At 51.5% G+C, this 22982-nt stretch overlaps 3 protein-coding genes across 3 annotated transcripts; 1 reads left to right on the top strand and 2 right to left on the bottom strand.

Moving 5' to 3' along the window:
- Window positions 1–1357: 1357 nt before the first annotated feature.
- MYCBP (MYC binding protein) lies at window positions 1358–6367 on the bottom strand. The gene is made up of 5 exons (XM_084274315.1): window positions 6303–6367; window positions 6027–6099; window positions 4528–4576; window positions 3725–3854; window positions 1358–1451 (listed from the first exon to the last, which is right to left on the bottom strand). Exons 1-5 carry the CDS (start codon window positions 6315–6317, stop codon window positions 1407–1409), a joined length of 312 nt encoding a protein of 103 aa, XP_084130441.1. The 5' UTR covers window positions 6318–6367; the 3' UTR covers window positions 1358–1406.
- Window positions 6368–8663: 2296 nt separating this feature from the next.
- GJA9 (gap junction protein alpha 9) lies at window positions 8664–10223 on the bottom strand (the record flags this gene model as incomplete). Its single annotated transcript, XM_084274101.1, has 1 exon — window positions 8664–10223. One exon carries the CDS (start codon window positions 10221–10223, stop codon window positions 8664–8666), a length of 1560 nt encoding a protein of 519 aa, XP_084130227.1.
- Window positions 10224–18652: 8429 nt separating this feature from the next.
- On the top strand, window positions 18653–22003 carry LOC311200142 (uncharacterized protein). The gene is made up of 4 exons (XM_084274319.1): window positions 18653–18722; window positions 19520–19655; window positions 20009–20109; window positions 21667–22003. The coding sequence occupies exons 1-4, from the start codon at window positions 18672–18674 to the stop codon at window positions 21805–21807; spliced, it is 429 nt and encodes a 142-aa protein (XP_084130445.1). The 5' UTR covers window positions 18653–18671; the 3' UTR covers window positions 21808–22003.
- Window positions 22004–22982: the final 979 nt, after the last annotated feature.

Genomic DNA, 22982 nt, shown 5'->3' with positions numbered 1-22982 from the left:
GGCACCCTTCACACAGGCAGCAGCTCCACACACTCATCACCCCCGTACAGTCCTGCCTCAGGGCTCACAAGACCCTCAACCCCAGAGCATACATCACTGTCCTCAGCAGCAGCCTGGCCCTGGGGATCTCCAGACCCCCTCCTGGGGCAGGACCAGCCCCAAGGAGGGGAGAGCTGGGCTGGGTTCCTCCCAGCACCTTCACCCAGAGGAGACATTTCCTACACGGTTACTATCTAACTCTTTCAGCACCCCGTGACTTGACACCACCTCTACCTCACTGTTCAGAGGGGGGTGGTTGGTGTCACTTCAAAGAGCACACACAGGACTTTCCCCTCCTTCGGTTTTCTGGTCTCTTTAGCTCAGTGACAGGTACATGAGTAAGGCAGCCAACCATTACATTCATTAGCCCTCAACTTCAGCTCATGCATTACCTTTCCAAGAGCTCCCTCCTACCACACTGTAAAACCCACCCCAGAAACAAAGAAATTAAGCCAACAGCCAGTAGAGCCAACAGAAAACAGCTACTGCACTGCCCCCCTCCATTTTTCCTGTCAACAGTCACCTTTGAAGAACCTCAATTCAGAATAGAAACTGAGCACAGCTACCTAAACAACATTTAAACATACAGAACAACTTCACATTTCGAAAGAATTGTGAAGCTGACTCAGGGAAACAGAGGCCAACGAACAGAGGTGAAGTTATAATTCATACACACACACCCCCTCTTGGATTTCTCTGCCCTGCCCAGACTTTCCTTCCCCCCCCATTAACTCAATCAGAAAGCAGAACTCTCCACACTGTGCTCTTACAGGCACCACTGATGTCACAGGACATCCCTGACAAGTGGGAATTTTGTGTTCTGCTGGCAGGTGGGATCAGGATCTGCCCTTTCAAGGCCACAGAGACACAAACTGCACAGAAACACCTCAGGGAAATCACAGAGGGTAAGTTCAGTAGATACCACATCTCCAACTCCGTGCCCACCACTTAACTACCCTCACTCCTCTGTGCCCCCAGCACCTTCAGCACGAGCCTGACCACCAGCTCAGGACATTCCTTGGAGGTCCTGCTGTAGTTTAGTGGGTCCATCTGTGTCACATCACCCCCTCCAGTTAAAAGAAAACCAAGAGAGCCCATCAGCTGAATAGGACCATTGCCCACGATGTAAAGTTCACCCAGAGCTGGCAGGCACAGCCATCTGCACATTAACCAGAACCTTCTGAGTGCAGAAGGCAAGGAAGCTGCCCAGTGTGCTTCACCTCATGGGCTGCTGCTGCTGCACAAAAGCAGCTGTACACTCACAACAACATGTTTTTTTCCTTTAAAATGATGGGGGAAACAAAGAAGAGGACTGCATTTCTCAGGAAGCCCTTTATTAAGTCAAGGCATTAAAGGAGAAACTACTGTTATTCACCATGCTTCTCGTCTTGAGGTGGTTCATACTGAGCCAGCTGTGGATTTAAAGAGAGGAATTCAGTTAGCTGCAACGATTCACAGACACTTTCCCCATTAAGAGCTGTAGGAAAACATTTGGTCCAGCAGCATCCTGCTTACTCTGTGCATTTTAATCCATCAGGGATACTTATGAAGTCCACTTCCAAGCCAGGTAACAAAGTAGCACCCTTCCCTCCAGCACCAATTTGTCACCTTGTATTAATCACACTGCTATAACAAAAGGGGGGTTTAAATGCCCTTCCAAGCACCCTTCGTTTTCCTGTTTCTTGTTCTAGGTGTCACCAAGTCCTTTTAATTTCAAACAGTGATTGATAATAATCAGTGCCTTATGAGCTTTGATTTCACTGAACTATGATTAAATTACATGGAGATTCTCATATCTACAGTGCTCTAATATTCCCTGTAATCATTTATCAACCCTGTTATCACTTATTCGTCTCATTTGCCTTCTGGAGAGCACAGCCCCAGCAGCTGTGCCCCAAAGTACAACCTTTCCTTGTAGAGTTATTCCCACAGCAGCACATGGAGGTGTTCACTTGACCTCAGGGACATTGCAGGTAAGCTCAGGACTCAGCAGCAGTTGAAGTCTGAGGGCTGAGCCTCTGACAAATGCCAGTCTGGTCTCCCCAGTTAAGATTCTTCCCCCTCCTACAAATTGCAGGATAGGTTAAAAATTGAACTATGTATGAAAACACCCACGTGTTCCTTGTGACAGCTACCACTGTGTCACTAAGGAGAACCACTGAAAGAGCTTCCTGGGGTTCTGGCAGGTTCTGCCTCAGGAGATGGTCAGGGCATAACCCAAAGTCAGTCATCTTTTCCACAAAGGGTGTAACTATTGACTTGTGCCCTCCCAGCCCAACACCTGATCTTCTGACCAACAAAGGGAAGAAAGAGAACTTCCTGGATAAATGCAACAGAACACCACCTTTCTGGACATGGTTTGAGCTACCAGTAAACACACAGTTAAAGTCATGTATTTTAGGCTACAAGGTTGCTAAAAAAACCCCAACCCCAACAAAAAAAAGCTCAATGGCAGCATTCCCCCTGCAATCTGTCCATGCAAAGTTCTGTGGTACGTCAGAAGGATGGGCAGAAGGTGATGGGGGAAAGAGGAAAACTAAAAACATTTACTTCATGTGCTTTCCAACATTAATGGTTTGAAGGCTGGAGAAGGTGAAAGCAGATAAACCCGTGGCTATGGAAAGGCTCCCTTTCCTGTGACAAGCTTTAACTTCTTTTAAAGATTCTTTTAACTAAAACCCCAGGTTACTCCACTTTCCTGTGTCTACTTACTATCAGTTGCATTTTTAAGTCAGCTACACCAAGTGAACTGCAGGTCTATTGCTACACCCCCTAAAATTCTGCTCTTTGCCATATTTCCTTGTAAGAAATACCAAATGTAAGGACACCGTGGGTAACAGAGGAGGAGGAGAATCACTAGGAGGGCACTCCAGACACAAATACAAGGGGATAGCACCCTAGAAGCCCTTCTCCCAGAACTCAGGCAGGGTGGTTGTCTCCAGTAAAGGAAACCCACAGGGATGTTCCATGGAAGAGCAGCCATCCTCTTCCAACACACCCATGGAAACCTGGAGCAGCACATACACTGTGTCATCAAGGCTCTCAAAGGTCTCCTCCTTCAGCATCAGGTTTACAGTCGGTGTGCACTGGCAAGGGGAAGCTGTTCACATCTCAGGGCTGTGTCTGACAGCCTGCAGACCCAGGGAAGAACAGCTGTGCCTTGGCTAGCACTCCAACACTGGTGTTGCAGACAGAGGAACAGCAGGGTGGTTTCAGCTGAGCAGTACAAACCACCCTTCCACATGGACAGGAGCACTTCCACTGGTAACACCCCACCACGTGCAAGCCTGTGCCCCTCACACATGATGTGCAGCAGCAGCTCTCCTTCCCTCTGCCCTCACACGGATACACTGGCTCCCTTCCAAAGCTCCCAAGGAAGAACCAGCTACATAATATCAGACAGCCCTGAAAGAACACCTGGGGTCAGCCCCAGCAAGATACACTTTGAATAAATAAAATCCCTCCTTTAGCAATGCTGTCCTATGCTACAGAACACAAGCAGCATCCCATAAAAACCCTGTACCATGCTGAACTCCACCAGCATCCCTCAGCCACGGGGCTAAAACACCACCACAACATTCACCAGTTGCTCTAATGGTAGAAAAGTTAGCAGTATTACGAGCATCAGAGTGTTCTTCCTGTTGTGAAATATGGAAGTGCTGAGGAAGATTAAGTGGACTTTTACCTTGGTTTTCAGTTTTTTATTTTCTTCCAGCACAGCTTCGTATTTCTCTTTCATCTCTGCCACTTCCAAGCGAAGTGCCTCTATTTCTGGATTCTCAGGAGCTGAAGCTCCCAGATGATGCTTCAGAAAGCTGGCATTTGGGTGTTAAGTATTTCTTCAGCTAGATATCACAACCACATTTTAGTTGTAACCCTTAGGGAGTTAGTGCTGCAACAGACGGGGCTGAAATCGCATTAATCCCCTTAAAAATTACTACAGTGCTTTTCACCCTGTGGGATGAAGTTACAAACATAAGGAAGCTTTCCAAATCCATAGGTATATTCCATTAAAAAACCCAACTCCACACCCCAAAGTGCACAAGACATCAGTACACACAGGACAGGCTCTCATGGTTTACTACCCTCTTCTCTCTAACACAGAAGTTCTGAGGAGTCAAAGTGAATAAAACTAGAAGCAATCACCAAACAGGGAGGTTGCTGAGAACCAGTGAGAAACAAGAGATGTTAGTTTTTTCCCCTTCTTGTGTTATTATTTAGAAAGAAGTGTGAAGAAGCCACATTTGGAAGGCACAGAGAGTGCAAGAACTCACATCTAACGTTACAGGTCTACGATATTCCATTCTCTCACCTCCTGGCAGGCTTTGGTAGCTTGTCATAATGAGTTATTAGCTAAAATGCCTCTGTGAAAGCCATGTTCTCAGTGTAAGTCTTCTAATGAGCCCCTCAAGCTCACCCAGGAGTCAGAAGCAGCACGGCTGTTTCACATCGAGCCCCAACGAACGACTCACAACAGAAAAAGGATACTCCAGTGCACTATTTGGTTTCTCTGGCTCTTCATACAAGGCTACCAACACTGCAAATAGAAAACATTCAACAATTGCAAGGAGTTCATGCAAGTCCCAGTTTTAACATACATACCAACAGTCTGTGTAACAAGATTGCCACCTATATGCTTTGCCTTTAAAGAGCAGGAGGGAACTGAGCATCCCCCCAGTAACAGCTAGAGAGATGTTTTCTGGATGCCCTACCACAGCCTTTGGCTATTTTAACACAACACAAACCAGCCTGGATAATTTTTACATATCCCACATGCAACCCTCGCATCGGCTTTCATCAGCAAAGCTCAAGTTCTAACTATTTTGGGACTCTCCCCTCGTAAACCATTACTGCCACTTAAGCTACACCTTTGAACTGCAGGACAACAGCATCTCTGTAACTTCCAGCACAGAAGCAAACCTCTGCCACGTGCCCACAGCTACAAAGTAGACGATGTTGATCATCGTTACGGGTGGTGGCTCCATCTGGAGAGGTCAGGCACAACCAGCAGCACCCTGACAGCTGAAACAAGACTCACCAAACACAGACCAACTCCACAGCAGAGAACTCAGTCACACGACCACTCAGGAAGTTCCCAAACATCACCACTGCCCCCTCCTCACAGCAGCACGTGTGGCTATAGAAGATGCCTGCTTTTGTAAACACTTAGACACCCTTCTCCCAGTTTCAGATGCCCAAACTGCACAGCTGAGCTGGCTTTCAGACATGCACCTAAGTTTGAAACGGGACACCCTGCTGCTTGGAAGGCCTGTTCTGCCATTCCACAGGATGCTTAACAATACAGAGAGCCTCAGCACAGCACCTATTCGCTTGACATCCTGGACCTGCTGCTCCCTCTTTCTACAGCGTAGCTTCCAGGCATCTTGGGATTGGGGGCTCTCAAATAGAGGCTTGTAACTCCTTCAGAAGTCAAGGTACACACGGAGTTCAGCATCACCCTGTCCCCACTCGGCAGGCAGTCCCTCTCACAGAGCTCAGGGCTCCAGCCATGGCTTTCGGGAGCAGCACCGAGCTCCCCTGCAGCGCCTCTTTCCAAGCAGCAGCTTGGAACACCTGCAGCTCGTTCGCCCACAGCACCTGCTCTAGCGTGGGCCGAGTAACGGCCCTCGGAAGCTGGGCCGCGTCTCGGAGCGAGCGGGGGGGATCCAGCGCTTGGCAGGGGCCCTCCCGCCCGCTCCGGCCCCGCACACGCCGCCACACAGCGGCCGGGGAGCGGGCACCGCGCCGCGGGACCCAGGCCGCGCTCCGGGGAGCCCTGCCCGCCCCGCTGCCCGGGCCAGGACGGGGGCAAAGAGCGACCGAGCGGCCCGGGTGGAACCGGGAAGCACCGCACAGCCCGGGAGGCGGCCGCGCCGCACCGGTGCCGGGCCGAGGGGGCTGCGCCGCGGAAGCGGGAAGCTCCGAGGGGACCGGCCCCCGTTCCCAGAGCCGCCCGCGGGGCAGCGCGACGCAGGCCGGAGACTTACCCTTGGTGAGCGTGTCCAGCACCCCCGACTTCTCCAGGTAGCGACGGAACTGCTCCCGCTTGGAGTCGGCGGCCTGAGGGAGGGACGCCCACACGGTCAGACCGCCGGCGGCCGCACTCCGCTCCTCCCCTCTCCCCCCCCCGCCGCTACAGAGGCGGCTCGCCAGACTAAGCCGAACCGGGCCGGCCGCTCCCTTTCCAGTGCCGGTACCAGCCGCCCCGTCCCGGCCCCCGCCCGGCGCCCCGAACCCGCGGTACCGGCGCGCTCAGCCCCCACCTTGTGATGCGCCATCTAACCCCGCCGCGCCCGCACGCACCGCGCGCCTGCGCGCTGCTCTTGTAGCGCCCCGAGAGCTTCTTCGCCGTTACCGTAGCGACGGGGCGGCAGCGTCCGCGGCCTCGCCTCGCCCCGCCCCGGGACGGGCCCCTTCCCCCGGCTCCGCCCCGGCTCTGCCCGCGCTCCCGGACGGCTGCGGGAGAGATGCGGTACCCGCCGCTTGGCCGGAGGGTTCGGGTTGACAGGCGGTCCCCGGGGTCCGCCGGTGGGAACGGGGCTGTGCGAGCGGCGCTGCGCCCGGTATCGCGGCCGGTTTAACCGTCGTAACCGGAACCGGTTGGTAAATCGCGGGAGGAGAACGGCGCGGCGGGTGCAAGCCTCGCGTCGGGGCGATGCCGGGCTCCGCCGGGCGATGAAACCCCGCTCGGCGGAAAAGTCTCGGCAGGAACCCGACAGCCTCGTACCTGCCCGGTCAAGGGGACGTGTCCCGGCTGCCCCGGCCGCGCCGCTGCGGTGCCGTCGGTTCTCACGGGGCCGGAGCTCCGCCGCGGTGACAGAGAGCGTCGGGCCCGTGTCCACACCGAAAAAAAACTCCTTAAAAATCCTCTGTGGGCAGCAGAAAAACACAGATTCTTGTGTGTCTCGTCTCGGCGCACCAGGAACCGTGCCGCACCCCGTGTGCCAGCACCTAACGCTGATCTGTGCTTCAGGCAGGCGGAGCAGAGCGCGTCAGGTCCCGGCTTTTTACCGGAGCCACGACCTGCACACTGGGCTGAGCACAGGGAGGCAGACCCGGGTACGGCAGGATGCTTGTGTGTGTGTGCAGAGCGGTCCTGGAGGTGAGAACAGCCTCAAACATCGAGTCAATCCTTTTAATAGTCTTTCTTTTGCGGACAGGGACAGATCGATGCTGTTGCTCGGAGCAAAACAACCTGTTAGGGGGTTTTTTTTCTTAATACTGTACAGCCTTCAGCCAGTCTGAGACACGCCTGGCTCCTAAGGGCAGTGATATTGCCCCCCAAGAGTTTAATGGAGCTGTAAGGTTGTGACACGACACCTCAGGAATCCTTTTCCCTCACAGGTACAGCAAGGCGAATCCTGGGTAAAGCATCCAGGCGTGTGGATGAACACAGACCTCACCAAGCACTGACAGCCCATCCCTGCTGTGGACTCCAGTAAATGCATTACCACTCACAGAAGCCTCAATTATAAATCTAACATAGTGTTTTGTTCATCTCTCCCTCCTTTATTGTTTCAAGATGCTTCATGGAAGTGGCCTCACGCTGCACGGGCTTGGGCATCAAGAGTATTTTATTCCTTTTATTACTGCCATAAAAGGCATAAATTGAAACACTCCTAAACAATTATAAACATTCTTTGATTTGAAATATTGTCCGAATTCGGGCAACAGTTGGACCCCAGAGCATCCAGAGAAGGAAAGCTTTACCATCTGATAAACCTCTCATCTGGTTTTGGCAGTGTAACTGAAATAACTGAAAGCAGGGAGGCACTAACTACCTTTTTTTTCTTTTTTACCATACTAAACCACCTGGTTTCTGAACTCCAAAATGTCTCATTAATAAAATTCGGTAACTTGTTTTCTGGTTTTTAAATAAATAAATAATTGGAAACTGCTAGCTTATTAGTGTTATGCAAAATTAAAGCTCACAACTTATTTGTAACTCAAGATGCATGACAAGTGGCACAGTGCATTTAACAGGAACAGCATACAGTAAGAAATTAACTCTGATTTTTCTGCTGACATCAGTGGGGCTACACTGAAAGAATGAAGCGTCCCATCGAGTGAAAGAATCAGTGACACGTGTATCAGATGTTTTGTTCTTTCTGTATTTAGCACAGTCCAAACAGTGGCATATGGCTGACATTCTGCTTGCAGGCAGCTATCGAATGGCCCTTTGAATTCCCAGAGAGATTAAGCAGAACCATATTTACCAGTAATTAATTTCTCCTGAAAGCACCAGTGCCATCTTCAGCCCGATCACATTTACCAGTCTTCATAAAACATACTGTTAGAGTGTAAATGTTGTCTCTTGCTTTTATTCCAATGGTATCAGCTGTGATTTGATGCCTGCCTTTCCTAATAAGTGGATTTATCTGATGTGTGTTTTCCTTGTTAGCTGGGAGGACAGTGTAGAAGTTTACACACCGAGACCCAAGCCACCTTTTCATCACAAAGTAAAGAGACTCTTTAAAGCTAATTAATATTCAAAGGGCTACAGGACTTTTCTATCTATTAACCAGCTTGAAGGATTTAGCAACTTTATACACAGGCCTTGCTTAGGTCGCAGCGTGTAGTAATGATCCCAGCGCTGCCCAGCGTGGCTCATGGGTTAGCTCACACTATATCTGGAGGTCCGTGGGGGCACGCCTGCTGCTGGCGTTGCTTGACAGCGACAGTCGCCTGGGCGGAGAGAAGGGCTTGGGGCTATCACAGGTCCTGCTCTGCTTGGATTCTGAGCTCACCTCCCCCGTGGAGTCAGGAGTGTCCGGCCGGCTGGAATTCTTAACGTCAGCAGTGTAAGGTTGGGCTTTGTTTGCACCGAAGCTGCTCTGTCTTCGGTTGCTGTTCTTTGGCAGGGAATTTGTTGAAGCTCCGGCGCTCTCCCCCGTTGCTGAGCAGTTCCAAGAGGAAGTGATTCCGTGCTGTCTTCTGAAACCAGTAACAGGGAAGGTGGGATTGGGCTGCAGTGCAGCTTGAGGTGGCATTTCAGCAAAGCTCCTCAAGCACGTACCCGAAACTGTGTCTGCAAGCTGAGCACCAGCAAGGAAACGTTTCTTTTCCACTTCCTTCTGAGCATCACGTGCTTCTGTCCCAAGCTCACCAAGCAAGCTTTGCTTAACATTTGTGCTAGCATTTGGAGTCTGATTGAGTAGAGCATTTGTAGCTGGCCTCCTCTTTGGTGATTTATTCTCCTGAGTGCGATGGGTGTAGTTGCCACTGCTCTCTGCACGGTTATTTTGCACAGACTGAAACATGGGAGGAGAATTTAGAACCGGGTAGCCAGCAGGGTCGGTTTGCTTCTCCATCAAAAAGGTGTAACCACTAAGTGCAGAAGGAAGAGTTTTTTGAGGGGTGGTGGATACCCCCAAAGAGGAGTGTGGTATCATGGAGTATTTCTTGGATTTGTTTATGTAGAAATTGTCAGGGTCATCCTTGGTTTTGCTCTGCCCACACAGTCCCATCTTAATTTTTCGGACTCCCAGGTGGATGATTTCCAGGAGGTTTAGAAGCAGCGACACGGTGGCAATCGACTGCATGAATAAGATGAACACTGTCTTCTCTGTCGGTCTAGACACAAAGCAGTCGACCGTGTTCGGGCACGGATCCCTCTGACACTTATAGAGGGGATCTAGATGAAAGCCATACAGGAGATACTGCCCGATCATGAAGCCAACTTCCACTGCAGACCTTGTGAAAATGTGTATCACATAAGTGCAGAGCAAAGAGCCTCTCAGGGGAGCTTTGTTCAGCTTCCTTTGATCCAGCTGCCGGAGTTCTCTCTCCAGCCTCTTCCGATTTTCTGTCATTTCTAACTCAGTGCTTTCCAGTTCTGCCCTCACCTGAGCTTTCTTTTTTTGCCTCTCTTTTTCCAAGGCTCTTAGTCTGTATAAGGCATGACCCATGTACACCAAGGAAGGGGAAGACACGAATATAACTTGCAAGACCCAGTATCTGATGAGGGAGATGGGAAAGGCCTCGTCGTAGCAGACATTCCTGCAACCAGGCTGCTCGGTGTTGCATATAAATTCCGACTGTTCATCATTCCAAACATCCTCAGTTGCAACCCCAAGGACAAGCATTCGGAATATGAAGAGGATGGTTAGCCAAATCTTCCCAATTATAGTGGAATGAATGTGGACCTCCTCTAAAATGCCTCCGAGGAAATTCCAGTCTCCCATGGTTATTCTGCCATCTCAACACTGAAAGGTATGAGAGAGAAAAGCATCAAACACTGTCAGAGCTGCGGGCCTTTCGTTATGCAGATGATGGGAAAAACAATCGTATGCAACCACAGCAACATGGCTCACTGCTCATGGATAACCTAGGTGGCATCCTCTCTCACATACAAGGCAGAGAAGCTCATCATTTCCTGTGTCTATCGGTAAGAGACATCCAGATAAGCACATCGCTGGGAGGTGTTATGCACCCTCAGCCTGCATCAGATCAGGGGAAACAAAGGTCACCTGACTTGCATTAGGATTTTAAGAGCGTTACGTGGTCTGTTTGAACCACCATCCAACAGCTGTGTGAGCACGGGATGTTTGGGGTACTCAAAGAGGTTAGAAGAGTATTTCCTGGTCCTCCTTTTCGGCCTTTCCTAACCAGACGCCGCAGCTGGAGTTACAGGAACATCCAACTGCTCTTGGGCTGCAGAAATTGGTTACACAGGGGAACTTGAGAGGGAATAAAACATCTCACTACAATTGCACTGCTGAAATATGTTTAAGCAGCCCTGGTGCAGAGAAATGCTTTCTGTTTGCAGGTGCCAGTGATAAACAAATGAACAGAATCACTGCGGTTGGCCCGGTTTCCTCTGGTTGATGCTACCTGCACTTCAAACACAGACCAGAGGATTTGGGCACCACATGTCGCTCTCTTTGCCCTCGATTCTCTGAGAAAGAAATGATTTATGCAAAGTTTCTTGCCCAGCATTTTCCTAAATGATTACCATCTGAGCAGAGATAAACCAGCAATACGTGTGTGCAGTCACACAGCTCACATTTCTTTCTTCTGTTGGCTTCTTCCTCAGACACAGGGCACGACATTGTGGGGAGATTTTAAATTCCTCCTCACTGCTGATATTATTGTATATGCTAATAAAAACTATTTCCTTTTTTACATGCAGGGATAACCTGAACATCTGCAGATTCACCTCACTGTACACACGGTGCAATTCAATAGAATTCAGTTATACTAAAACCAGGATAATTGGATTTGTTTCTTATTATAAAGGTGGTTTAACACAGTGTTTTCTGTTCAAATGGGCTTCATTTTCACCCTGTAAAAGAGGAGTGTTAAGAGATCAAATGCAACTTGCAGTCTTACAGTCGCAGCACCGATGATTCTAGAGGAAACTCTGTGTTAAGGAATCCTACTAAACCTGAAAGCACTCCTGCAAATCAGTACACAAACAGGCAAGCTGGACATTTTATACAGGTAAATCAGTGAAATATAAAGGGCAATTTAAAAACAGAACGTACCTTTCTTTAGGAAAATGTGTAAAATTAAAGATCTGCTGCATCCAATAAAAAGTTACAAGCCCTGGCACCTTCCAGCCGTGGGAGCAACGCTGACATTACCAGCAGTTTATTTCACTGCAGGAGCAAGAGATGGAGCCCAGCAAGAGATGGGGCACAGCAAGAGATGGAGCACAGGCTTTGCACACCACGTTTATATTTGCTAGGGATGGAGGGAGGAGAAAATCAATCTGTTGTTCAGTTCGCTACCGCTCCAAGCGTAATTTCACTCTGACCAGTGAGAGAACCTCACTAAAATGAAATGACAAAACCACCCCACAGCTCTAATTTCCTTCAGATTATCTCCCTTTTGTGGAGGAGAGAGTGCAAGAATGGTGGTGGAAGTTCTAGATGCTAAAGGCACAGAGAATCATGGAATGGCTTGGGTCAGCAGGGACCTTAACATACCCCCCAGCCCACACCCCCTGCCACAGGCAAGGGCATCTCTCGGGTTGCTCAAAGGTCTGACCTGAGTTTGAACACTTCCAGTGATGGGGCATCCACAGCTCCTCTGCAAACCCATTCCAGTGTCTCTCCACCTACATTGTAAAGCATTTCTTCCTTTGCTGACACAGATTCTAAGAGTAAAAGCTTTTTATCTTTAACAAGTCCTCCCAGCACTCAGGGATAGATCACATCTTCTCAGCTGATGAATTAAAATTAGTTAAGAGAGATTAAAATCTACTTGCTGTCTTTTTTTGAGCTGATCTGAGTGCTATTTGCATTTTGGGCAGGGTGAGGACATTGGGAAATGTCTGCAAAAGACATCAGGGAGAGGGGAGGGAGAGAGACCTCTGTCTGGGACAAAGGAATATGCTCGTTTTGTGTATAAAGACAGACAGCATCAGTGGCACAAGGACAAGGATACTGCCTTGTTAGGCTGCCTGGTTTTAACGTGCAACCACTGCTAGGGTCAGCATGAGAATGAATTCAGACTATCTAGCACTGTAATGCTCCTTTAGGTGATGCTCCACAGCGCCCTGCCAAGTGTCCCGCTGATCCAAGAGTCCTGTAGAGGATAAATAAGGCTCCTCTGCTGGGGACTCTGAAATGCCAATCATTATCTTTTAATTTTGGTACTGAGGATCAGTCAATAGGTCACGTCCGATTTCATAGCTAAATGACAGCCTGGCTGGGAGTATTCGATCATCCTGGCAAGCCATCGGTCTGCAGCCAGCCACTGCTATTGAGTACTCACAGCAGGCTCCTAAACACACATCTCTTGATGAGTACTTGAAGTAGGTTTCTAACCATTTTTCTGGTATTGGTGGAAAAACTTTTAAGTCCATTGAAGTGGCCCATGGACACTCACACCTCCCCTGCAAAGATGCTGAAGCTTTGCTTGGAAATTCTAAGTGGCTGGTGAGACTGAACCAAGGTGTTGGGCAGGATCTACTTTTATTCTATAAAAGATAAACATTAAGATGAGCAGTTAATCGTCTGCACATCATGTTCTGGGATGTGTTATCTCACTTAAATCGATGTTTCAGTAAAATAACAACTTGGCAAGTGAGGAGGGGAAATGAATTTGAGCACTAATGACAATTTTATAGCTCTGATCCTGCTCTTTGCCTTAGTCCTGACAGTCTGTGGCTATTTATACAAGCTGTCATACCAACATTTGGTGTTTAATAATAAATATTTAGTCATGGAAGGAGATAATAGCAATTTTTCTTTCAGGACCAGAAGCCACCTCACTTGTTTGCTGCAAAACACTCCTGAAAATGTAACAAGTATGTCATGTTTTCTTAGCTCAGGGTCAAACGCTGCAGAAAACATTCAGCTGTGGAAATATTCCACAAAGGTCAAGACCTTTTCATTCTTTCTCATCAATAACGTGCACTTTACGCATGGGATTGATTTATATTTCCTACTGTATCTGCCTGACCCAGGCTGGCTGGATAACTAGAGGCACCATTGTGTCCTACAGCCCTTCAGGGTACCGTGGACTCACTCCCACAGCTTCATTTCAGTCGTGAAGTTTGGATCACAAATTACAAACTGCAAGGATGGGAAACTGGGACGACTGTACTACTCAATACTGTCTTTAGGACTGTGAAATCCAGCAGTGCCATGCTTGCAGGCAGACCAGACACTGCCAGATGCAGGCAGAGGCAGGCAGCCTCCACCTTCACCTGTCTTCTGTGCTGCTTTGTAGATTCGCTCTCAATCAGGAAGACACACATGCAAATCAGTAGGTGCAGGCTTGTGTTTTCACTTTCACAGGCAAAAGTTCTGAAGATGCCCTGGCCTTTACCAGAAAGGTTTAAAGTGTGGGGTTTTTTGCAACTAATTATCTACTTATTAGTCGTATTTGGTCACTAATCAGCCAGCTTAAATAGCATGCCACCTTTCTGCTTGGAACTGCCTTTTCCCCCTGCACAAGTTCTTCACTGTGTTGAAAAAAGCCTCTTGTAAAGTCAGCAGGATGCTTGTGCTCCCCAAATGCTTCGTTCCAGGACATTTACAGAACACTCAAAAAAAACACTTACTTGCTATTTAGCAACTGATTGTGTAGAAACTTTGTAAATCTGAGGCAAAGATATTCAAACTGCACCCTTAAAACCAAGAAACATCCAGCCAGATGAGCCTCAGTATCTTCAAATGAAAGGTAATCACCTTCCCTGGAAGAGACTTTGAGCAACATGCCAGTTGGTTGGGTAGCCTGGGCAGCACATCATCATGTGGGTAAAGGGCTAAAAATCATAAAAACCACTGCCTCTGCCCAAACATTTTACCCCTGTCCTGGCTACTCTGTGAGGAGTTTTCCCATTAGGCTTTAGGGTGAGATTTACTGACCTGAGGAAACAGGTTTGGAGGTGCTGTTGGTGACCTCAGGAGCAGCGTTCCCATTTGTCATTAATGCTTTTCTCCCTCTTCAGCAGACACAGGTTCCCTGCAGAAAAGGCTGGTTGGTTGTAACAAGCATCACCAGCTCTGGGTATTTACCCGGAGAGCTGCAAGGACTAAAAATGTCAGGTTATTGTCTCTAATGCAGATGATTTGGTTCCCAGGGGGAGCTGCAGGTAGCTCAGGTGGAAGCACATTTTAGTTCAGTAACTGGGATTGATTCACTCCTATGGTCACATGGATACAGAAGCTAAAACCAGGTTTATAAAAAGCAACTGCATTGTGTTCCTGATGCTTGTCCACACGTTCTGCTGAAATTCCTAGGGAGAGGCCAAACATTCTGAGCTGCAAGCAGAAATCCCACAGCTTCCCTTGGTGAGTTTCCTGCCTACACACACGTGGGTGCTTATTGTTTGGAGCCCAGGCTCCGAGTTTATCCTCTGCTTCCTTGTTGTTGTTGTTCAGAAGGTTCAGTGAGGGTTTCTCAGCGAGGGGGTAAAGGTTCATCACTTTATTTTGCAGGGTGTTTATCAGGCAGCGCTTCCAGTTCAGTTTTTCTCTCTGATCCAGCCCCAAGGACTTTCTGTTTCCTCTGTGCCTTCTTTTGATCCCTGCCCTGCTTGGGATGCCCCTCGCCCCGCCAGGCTGCCTGCTGCAGGCCTGCCCCGTGCCCCGCAGACATCTCCTCACTCGAGGCTCCTGACGGGCGCAGCCACCGGGGGCGCGGGAGCACGATCCCGCCACAAGAGCGCTCCCACAACGCTGCCTGCCCGCCCGGGAACCCGCCTCGGGAGCCGGTGCCGTCTTTGAGAAGCGCACCCAGCATCCCCACAGCGCAGCTGGGCGCCGCAGACATCCGGAGCGACTCGCAGCGGAAGCCTGAGGCCTGCCTGAGGCATCTCCCAGCCGGGGCCACCCGCCATCTTGCCCACAGCCTGTTGCCGCGGCGACGCGGGGCCGCTGCGATTGGCTCAGCCTCGGTCACGTGGAGGGCGAGGCGGGAGGAGGCCTACATATCCCGGCACGCACTGCGCGGCCGCCCTTCAGCGGTGGCGGGCTGGCGGTGGGGCCAGGCCGGGTCTCTGCGGCCAGGCCGCACTCCGGGCTCAGCGCCTCCGGCTGCCGCTTGCGAAGCGAGGCCCGGCCCGGGCGGATGCCCCGTTGTGGGGCCGCCAGCCGGGTAGAGCCGCTCCCGGCGGCGCCCAGCTCGCACCTGCCGGAAGCCTCCGGCGCCCGCAGCCCCTTTCGAGCGCGCCGGAGGCTTCCTGCGCCGCCGCGCTGCCTCCTCAGCCGCCTTCGGCTCCCGCCCACGGGCGCGGCCTGACCTGAGGCACCCGCCGCCGCACCGCTGCTCCCAGCTGCCTCACCTGCTGCTTCTGGCCCAAGCAATGCTTCCCCCACCCCACTGGTGCCCCACGCTCACCCTGGTGATGCTCCAGACCCTGCTCAGCACTTGTCACCCTGCCAGAGCCCTCATGGGGTGCCCTGTCCGCACCGCTCCGTTCTCCAGAGCCCTCTGGCATCGCTGCTGCTGGGAGAGGAGCAGGAGAGGGGGGTTTTTAGCAGGCTTTATGGGCTGCTGGCTGTCCCCAGGAAGCTTTCATTCTCTCACTCGTTAAGTTTTCACTCTTTTTGGGTGCAGGTTTTCACAGAGGAGCCTTGAGCTCTGTGGGGGCTGGCGGCAGCTCGCTGCGCAGTGATGCGCTTCCCCAGCACTGAGCCAGACACCAGCTGTACCTACTCGGTGGGGTTTGGTACCTTTGCGTGCTTCAGGCTGTCTTAAAACCATCATGTCCCTTTTGTTTCCTGCAGCTGCAGCCTGAGTGGGTGAGGGAGCTGGGAGATGGACATCGGGAGCTGGAAGGACGTGATTGCCTGATCTGTTAGCAGGACAGGGAGCCCCTGGGGAGAAAAAGAGCTCAGCTGGGGATTCGTGCTGCAGGTGGGATTTGTGTGATGTGGGAAGAGGCAGGGTGAGGGGCTCGCTGCCTGTGCTGGAGCTGGTGGCCAGGACATCCTGCTTGTGGTTAGCTGTAGCAGGGAACAGGAGCTGCTCTTGTGCAAAGTGGTGTCAGTGGATGGAGAAGTTGGACTGGAAGGGCTGCACAGTGCAGCCCCAGCCTGGAGGTTCCCCTGCACTGTATCCTGCAGCTTTGACCTCACAGCATCTTCAGTGGATGCAACTTCCCTAAATTGCCCTGGTTTCAAACACGAAAGCCTGTGAAATGGCTGCTGAGGGAAGGTTTAGGCCATAAGCATCTTTCCCTCCTGGCACTCTTTATGAGGGAGCAATTGCTGGGTATTTACTGGTTTTGAAGTGTTCCACTAAAGCTGACTCCAGAGACCTGAGCTGTAAGATGTGCAATGAAGCCAAAGCAATGTTGTGGTTTGATGTACATCATGCTCAGGAAACTGAAGTTACTACAACTTTATGCCTGACAAGGCACCTGTCTGTGCTTAGGTGGAGAGCTGCTGGACTCCAGCAACAGAGTGAAGGGGGAAGATCTTTAAACCTGGGTTTAATTTCAAGCTCAGGCTGACGAATCAGCCTGAACCTCTAATATTGTTTGGGGCTCCAAGCAGATTTTGGGTTTGCTTCTCTGTGAGCAGCTCTGGGTTTTTTCCAGCCTCTTTGAACTCAGCAGTATTTACATTGTTTCTCCTCAGGTCTCTGTGCTCATGGAAACTTGGTAACCCTTAGAAAATGGGTCAGAAAATAATGTTCTGCACCACATCAGAAAAAGTGGGGTAACAGATGTGAGTGTGTAGAGTGGATCTGCTTAGGCAGAGGGTACCTACCACGTGTGGCATAACTGATACCACTCACCAAAGAGGCTCCTGGGTGTTTAAGACAGGGATGGCTCTCACAGGAGGTCTCCACACCTGCTCTGTTGCACCCACAGATAGGAGCAAAGGGTAGAACAATTCTTACCCTCTCCTTTCTGAAGAGTCCTCTTCAAGTTCAGCAATCCTCCTGTCCTTCAGGACCAGAACAAACAGTGACCTTGTTCAGTCCCTTGTCTTCAGGACCCTGAGGAACAGTTTGCATTATTAGCCAGGGCTGGGTGTCTGGTGCAAATACTCTCACCCCACTTGGAGACAGTAAAAAGGAAGGGTGAGAAGGGCTGTATCACCTCAAAAGCCTTCATTAGACTCAAGTGAGGGGCAGGATATAAATACACTGCTTCAAGAAGAGGTGAGGGACATGATGACTTAACTGCCCTTCTGTTTGTGCAAGTGCTGTCCACAAACTCAGAGGCTCCTGCTGCTGTGCTTCCTGCTCAGGCCTGTGGTGTGTGTGGGTGATGTAGAAAAGAAAACAAGAATCTCTGCAGTTGCCACCTCAAAAATAAAAAGGTCTGTTTAGTCCAAGTTCCAGTAACACAGAGAGGTCTGCTCCAGGCTGACTCTGCTGCAGGAGCAGCTATTGCTTCAGAAAGCAAAAGGGAGGAAGAAACAATAACAATAAAAGGTCTGAAGTGAGTGAAGCAGCTGATGGTGTTAGGGACAGGGTGCTGAGGGACAGGACTTTAAGAGGTCACAGCAGGGACTGTCTTCTCTCCCACCCCAAGGACTGGTAACAATTGCTGTCTTGCTTTGCAAAGCTTGTCTGTGTAACAGATGACCTTCCCTTAGCCCTAACCAGGTCTGAGCAGGTGTAATGCTGTTGTGGCTCCAGCTGCCACAGCAGAGCACAGAGCAGGTTCAGTAAGGGGCAGATTTGTCCCTACAGTTGGATTTTGTGCTTGTTTCTCTATTTTTTTGCTCCCAACACAGGGATTTTGCTGCATCGTGGAGGACACGAGCTCCATGGCAGTGTGAGCTGTGCCTGAAAGCACAAATACAACCTGTTACCTCTCTAAAACAGTGATGATCACTATCAGAGGCTTATCTGTGCCATGGGGACCCTGCACAAGGATTCCTGTCATGCAGCAGCTGGCAGGACAAGGGTACCTTTTGGGGGTACCAGGTAGAACCCCCCTGGCTCCTGTCTGGTAGGGAGAGGTGGCTGTGTCCCTGACAGCACGCTGTGTATGTGGGAGGGGGACCACAGGAATGACCCCTGGCCTGGGGTACTGAGTCCATCAGGCTGTCACTGAGAAACTGTGGTGGCCCAGAACCCCCTAATTAATGACAGACTTTGCCCTGCATGTGTTTTTTTCAGTGATGCCCCCCTGGAGCAGGAGGGGACACTGCCTTCCACCGGATCCTTTGCCCTAAGAGACAGGCTGTCAGCATCTGAGAAGAGGCAGGAAGAGCATGAAAGAAAGAAAACAGGTCAACGTTTTGGATAAGGCTCTCTGGAAGCAGGTGAAAAAATACTGTGGTGATGCTGGGGGAAGGGAGGAAGGGCAGGAGAGAGGAGAGCAGCCTGCTCCATTCAATCCCAGAAGGACTGCAGCACTAATGAGGGTAGATGGGCACTTGTTATGAGCCAGGACCTGGGGGAAGGTACGATCTCAGCAGCTGGGAAGAGTGTGGGGCTAGCAGAAAAAGACCATAATACTCTTTACAAGAACATCCTGTGCTTTAGTGAGGCAGAAAGGGGTCATACTGAGCTATTTTAACAAACCCCACAGTACTGTGGGGTTGAGAGAAACAACCAACTTCACTGGGAGAAGTTTGAAAGAGTTTGTGCTCGAAGATGTAGTAGGAAGGAGGCGACCTACAGACTGTTAGAACAGATGAGAGGCTGGTGTGCTCCAGAGCTTGAAGAGGATGTGGAAACCTGGTACTTATCTGATTTTGGACACACGTAGGAGAGAGAAAGCTCCACTTGTTGCAAAACACACAGGGTGGTAAAAGCTTTACCAGTGGGTAATGAACTTGGACAGCTCTGCCCTTTTAAATATGAGGGGATAAGGTGTAACAACAAAGCATGGGCTCCTTAGCTTTGGGAGGATTTGCTTGAGGGGATATTTATTCATTTCTTTTAAAATGTAATTGAAAAGGCTGTCCAAAAAGTACCAAACTACCTTTTTTTTTCAGTGTTTGTTCTGGAACATGTCAGGGGTTTCCTGTGCCACCCCGCACTACTCAGTGGGGTTTGGTACCTTTACGTGCTTCAGGCTGTCTTAAAGTCATCATGTCCCTTTTGTTTCCTGCAGCTGCAGCCTGAGTGGGTGAGGGAGCTGGAAGGAGGTGTTTCCTTGATCTGTTACCCGTCTGAGGCTTCCCTGAGCTTGCAACTGAAATTGACAGGCAGCTGGTACCCAGCCTCTGCCCTGAGTTGCAGAGGACGAGGTTTGTTACAGGCTGGAACTTTGGCTGGGACTTGTAAACCCTCCCAGTGACCTGGGGAGGTTTAACCCGTAGTCGCAGTTGGTCCTTCGTGGATGTGGGGCTCAGGACAGGGAGCCCCTGGGGAGAAGCAGAGCTCAGCTGGGGCTGGGGGTTCATGCTACAGGTGGGGTTTTGTGATGTGGGAAGAGGCAGGGTGAGGGGCTCGCTGCCTGTGCTGGAGCCACCTGCAGTGGCTGCGACTTCCTCACATTGCCCTGGCTTCGAACCGTCCCCTGGGTCGGGGGGCGGAGGAGGAAGGTGTGATTGGTGGGACCGCTGCTACTTTAAGCCTCCTACTACAATTACTCAAGCAGATGAGGAAGTGCTACAGCACACCCTGAGCGCAGCGCTTGCCATGCAGCCCTCCCAACGGTCCCGGCTGTTCCTCCTGCTCGTCCTCCTTGTCTACTGCACGGTAAGAGAAGCCCCGTGCCACGGGGCCCCATAGATCGGGAGGTACAGCCAGGTCTGTCCCATGGGTGTGACAGCAGTTTGGGGAGAGCTGTGGGGTTCAACCTGTGTGAGATTTTCTGTTGAACTTCAGCTGGACACCTGAGCGCTTGACTTGCTATTTGACTTTACTCCTGGTTGTCTAAGGACCAGGTCTGTAAGGTCTAAATACTTCCATTTGTTGGGCTTTTTTTAGGCTCTTAAGGGCATCTTGTGTGTCTGTAACCTTCACACTTTGGTCTCCACCCCATCTTGTAGCCTCTCCTTGCATGCAAACACCAGCCTGTGCCTGGTGTGGGAAGCCTCAGCATCCTGGCGTGAGAGCCGAGCGGGTGGGCTCTCAGCTGTGTGGTTTCTTCTCTGCTGCTGCTGCTGTTTCCCCTCCTGCTGTAGGCTTCACAGGGGCTCGGTTTGGTTGTGCAACCAGCGGCTGTCGCTGCTCCCAGGGGTGACGACCATTGCGTGAGATGAAGCTGACGGTGCTTTTGGGGAGGCTGATGTTGTTTGGAGCAGCTGCTGGGATGGTTTTTCATTGTCTTGTTTTTACAGTGTGTTGGTGTCTGTGCTTGGCAGACCTGCGACCCACTGCCAGCTCCACTGCCTGCATTTCAGGTGTCCTGCTCTGTGGCTGAGCAAAACAGCCCCAAACCCTCCAAGCTCAGTGAGGAGGCAGGGCTGGGTGTTGGGGCCCCATCCCTGGCCCTTTCCCAGTTCCTCATGGACCCAAAAAAAGCAGTGTGCACCTGGGTGGGGGCTGGTTCGTGGAGGGAAATGGTGTCCCTTTTCTAGCAGCTCAGGGCAGTGCTTGTTGCTGTGTAGCACTGTGCTACACCAGGAGTCCTGGGAAAGGAGCACACCCCCCAGGGACTGTGGTCCTGCAGCCAGGGCAGGAGGGATTCATGGAACACCTTGGCTTGGAAGGTGCCGATCTTTAGATAAGGAAGGAAACTGCCCTGAAATTGCCATCCTGGCTGTGTTACATTTCACACGCTGCCTGCAATGTCCTGGCTTGCGATAGCCTGAGCCAGGGGAACTGGGGGGCCAGAGGAACTGGGGGTTGTGTCCGCTCCCTGCTTCCAGCATGGGTGTTTCCCAGCTCTGCCTCTGCATCCCACATCCTTCGCTGCAGGGCCTGTGGGCTGCTTTGTCCCCAGCTGCTTCCTTGCTGCAGACCACCACCCCACCACCCCCCCCCCCCCAGCTTCTGCTTCCCACCCACCCCTGTTTCTAAATAGTCCTTGGCTAGAAGCAGGCTGCTGCTGGAGGAAGAGCTTTGTTTCACCCCCTGTACTGGGAAAACCCCATAGCCAATGTTGATTTCTCTGTGTGGCCCGAAGGAGAACGTGCCCCAGGGAAAGGATGCTGCTTGTTCCTCCTGCCAAGGGGCAGGATGGGCACCGGGGTGCCCCCAGTGCTTTCCTGTCCCAGGACAGCCCTGTGAGGGTTCTCAGGGGGTGGGGTGTTTCTGCCCTGCCATCTGCTCTTGTTTGGGGCAATATCTGACTCTCATTTTCTTTTTCAGTCCCTTAGCAATGCTGATGGTGAGCCCAAAACCACAGCTACACCCTCCACGACAGCCAGCCTGAGCCCCCCATGCAGCAGCCCCACCTTCCTCTCCCTCGCCCTGGGGATGGCTCTGGCTTTCCTCCTGCAGCTGCGCTGACCCAGAGGGGCCACTGTGCCCCCCACCAGCAATGTGCTTACAGCAAGACACCCCCAGGATGCCGTTCTCTGTGAAGCGTGGAGACCCAGCCAGCCGAACGCCACCGCTTGTCCCTGCCTCCCTTTGCTGTGTGCTTCCATTTCCACCTCAAAATGAACCCCTGTCTTTAGGTGTGTTCTGAGAAATAAAGGCGCTGGTGACCAGGCCTGTGCTGTGTCTGTGATGGGAGAGCTGGAACCCACAGGACCCACTGAGAGGTGCTGAGCCCCACACCCACCCTCACCACCCACGGTGAGTCCTGGCCCCTCCCATTGCAGTGGTTTATGCTCTCCACCAATCCAGCACGGTAAACGTGCTGCTGTTAACCAGTCCTGAGCTGGTGGGGGTTATATAGAGTCATGGAATCATCAGATGTGCTGGGTGGGAAGGGACTTTCCAAGGCCATCTGGTCCCAGAGTGCAGTGACAGGGAAATCTTCACAAGAGCAGGTTGCTAAGAGCCCCATCCAGCTTTCTTAGAGGCACCTTTCAGGTACTGGAAGGCTGCTGTAAGGTCCCCCCTCAGCCTCCTCTTCTCCAGGCTGAACCAGCCCAACTCTCTCAGCCTGGCTTCACAGGAGAGGGGCTCCAGCCCTTGGGTCATTTCTGTGGCCTCCTCTGGACTTGCTCCAGCAGGTCCATGTCCTCCTTGCGCTGAGGGCTCCAGAGCTGGACACAGCATCCAGGTGAGGTCCCCTCAGAGCAGAGGGGCAGAATCCCCTCTCAATCTGCTGGCCACACTTCTGGGGATGCAACCAGGATATGTTTGGCAGATACAAAGGCAGATGGAAGAGGACAGGCCTGTCCTGGCCTCTCCACTACAGGAGTGTGGCCATGCTGAGACCCTTCAGCAGTGTCCCTGCCTGTGCAGTCCAGCTGTGCTTGCCTGTGTTCAGCTTCCAGGCGCCTGGCAGGGTGGCAGTGTTCCTCCCTGTGTGTCTTGGGCCCCCATCCCCTCACCTTCTCCCAGTGTCCATGCATTCCCAGCTGCATTCCCTCAGAGGCTGAGGTGGGGGGGTGCTCACCCCAGCACCCGCTCTCCGTGTGCCTGCTGGCTCTGCAGCCCTGCCTGTCACTGCTCCCACGGGCAGTGGTTTGGGCTTTGGCTGCTGAGAGCCTGCCTGCCCGCTGCCCTGG

Source organism: Gallinula chloropus, assembly GCF_964237585.1.
Source record: "Gallinula chloropus genome assembly, chromosome: 22".
NCBI lineage: Eukaryota > Metazoa > Chordata > Aves > Gruiformes > Rallidae > Gallinula > Gallinula chloropus.
Note: the sequence above shows the minus strand (reverse complement) of the source record. Positions and strands in the feature narration are given on the sequence as shown.

Bases quoted from the DNA above. Each gene is read 5' to 3' on its own strand.
- MYCBP (XM_084274315.1), bottom strand. The intron at 3,855-4,527 runs GTATCCTTTTTC...CCCAAATGCCAG, and splicing joins AAACCAAATAGTGCACTGGA to CTTTCTGAAGCATCATCTGG. The intron at 1,452-3,724 runs GTAAAAGTCCAC...TTAAATCCACAG, and splicing joins ATAAAAAACTGAAAACCAAG to CTGGCTCAGTATGAACCACC.
- LOC311200142 (XM_084274319.1), top strand. From the start codon at position 18,672: ATGAAAGAAAGAAAACAGGTCAACGTTTTGGATAAGGCTCTCTGGAAG. The intron at 19,656-20,008 runs GTTTGTTACAGG...TTACTCAAGCAG, and splicing joins CCTGAGTTGCAGAGGACGAG to ATGAGGAAGTGCTACAGCAC. The intron at 20,110-21,666 runs GTAAGAGAAGCC...TTTCTTTTTCAG, and splicing joins TCCTCCTTGTCTACTGCACG to TCCCTTAGCAATGCTGATGG.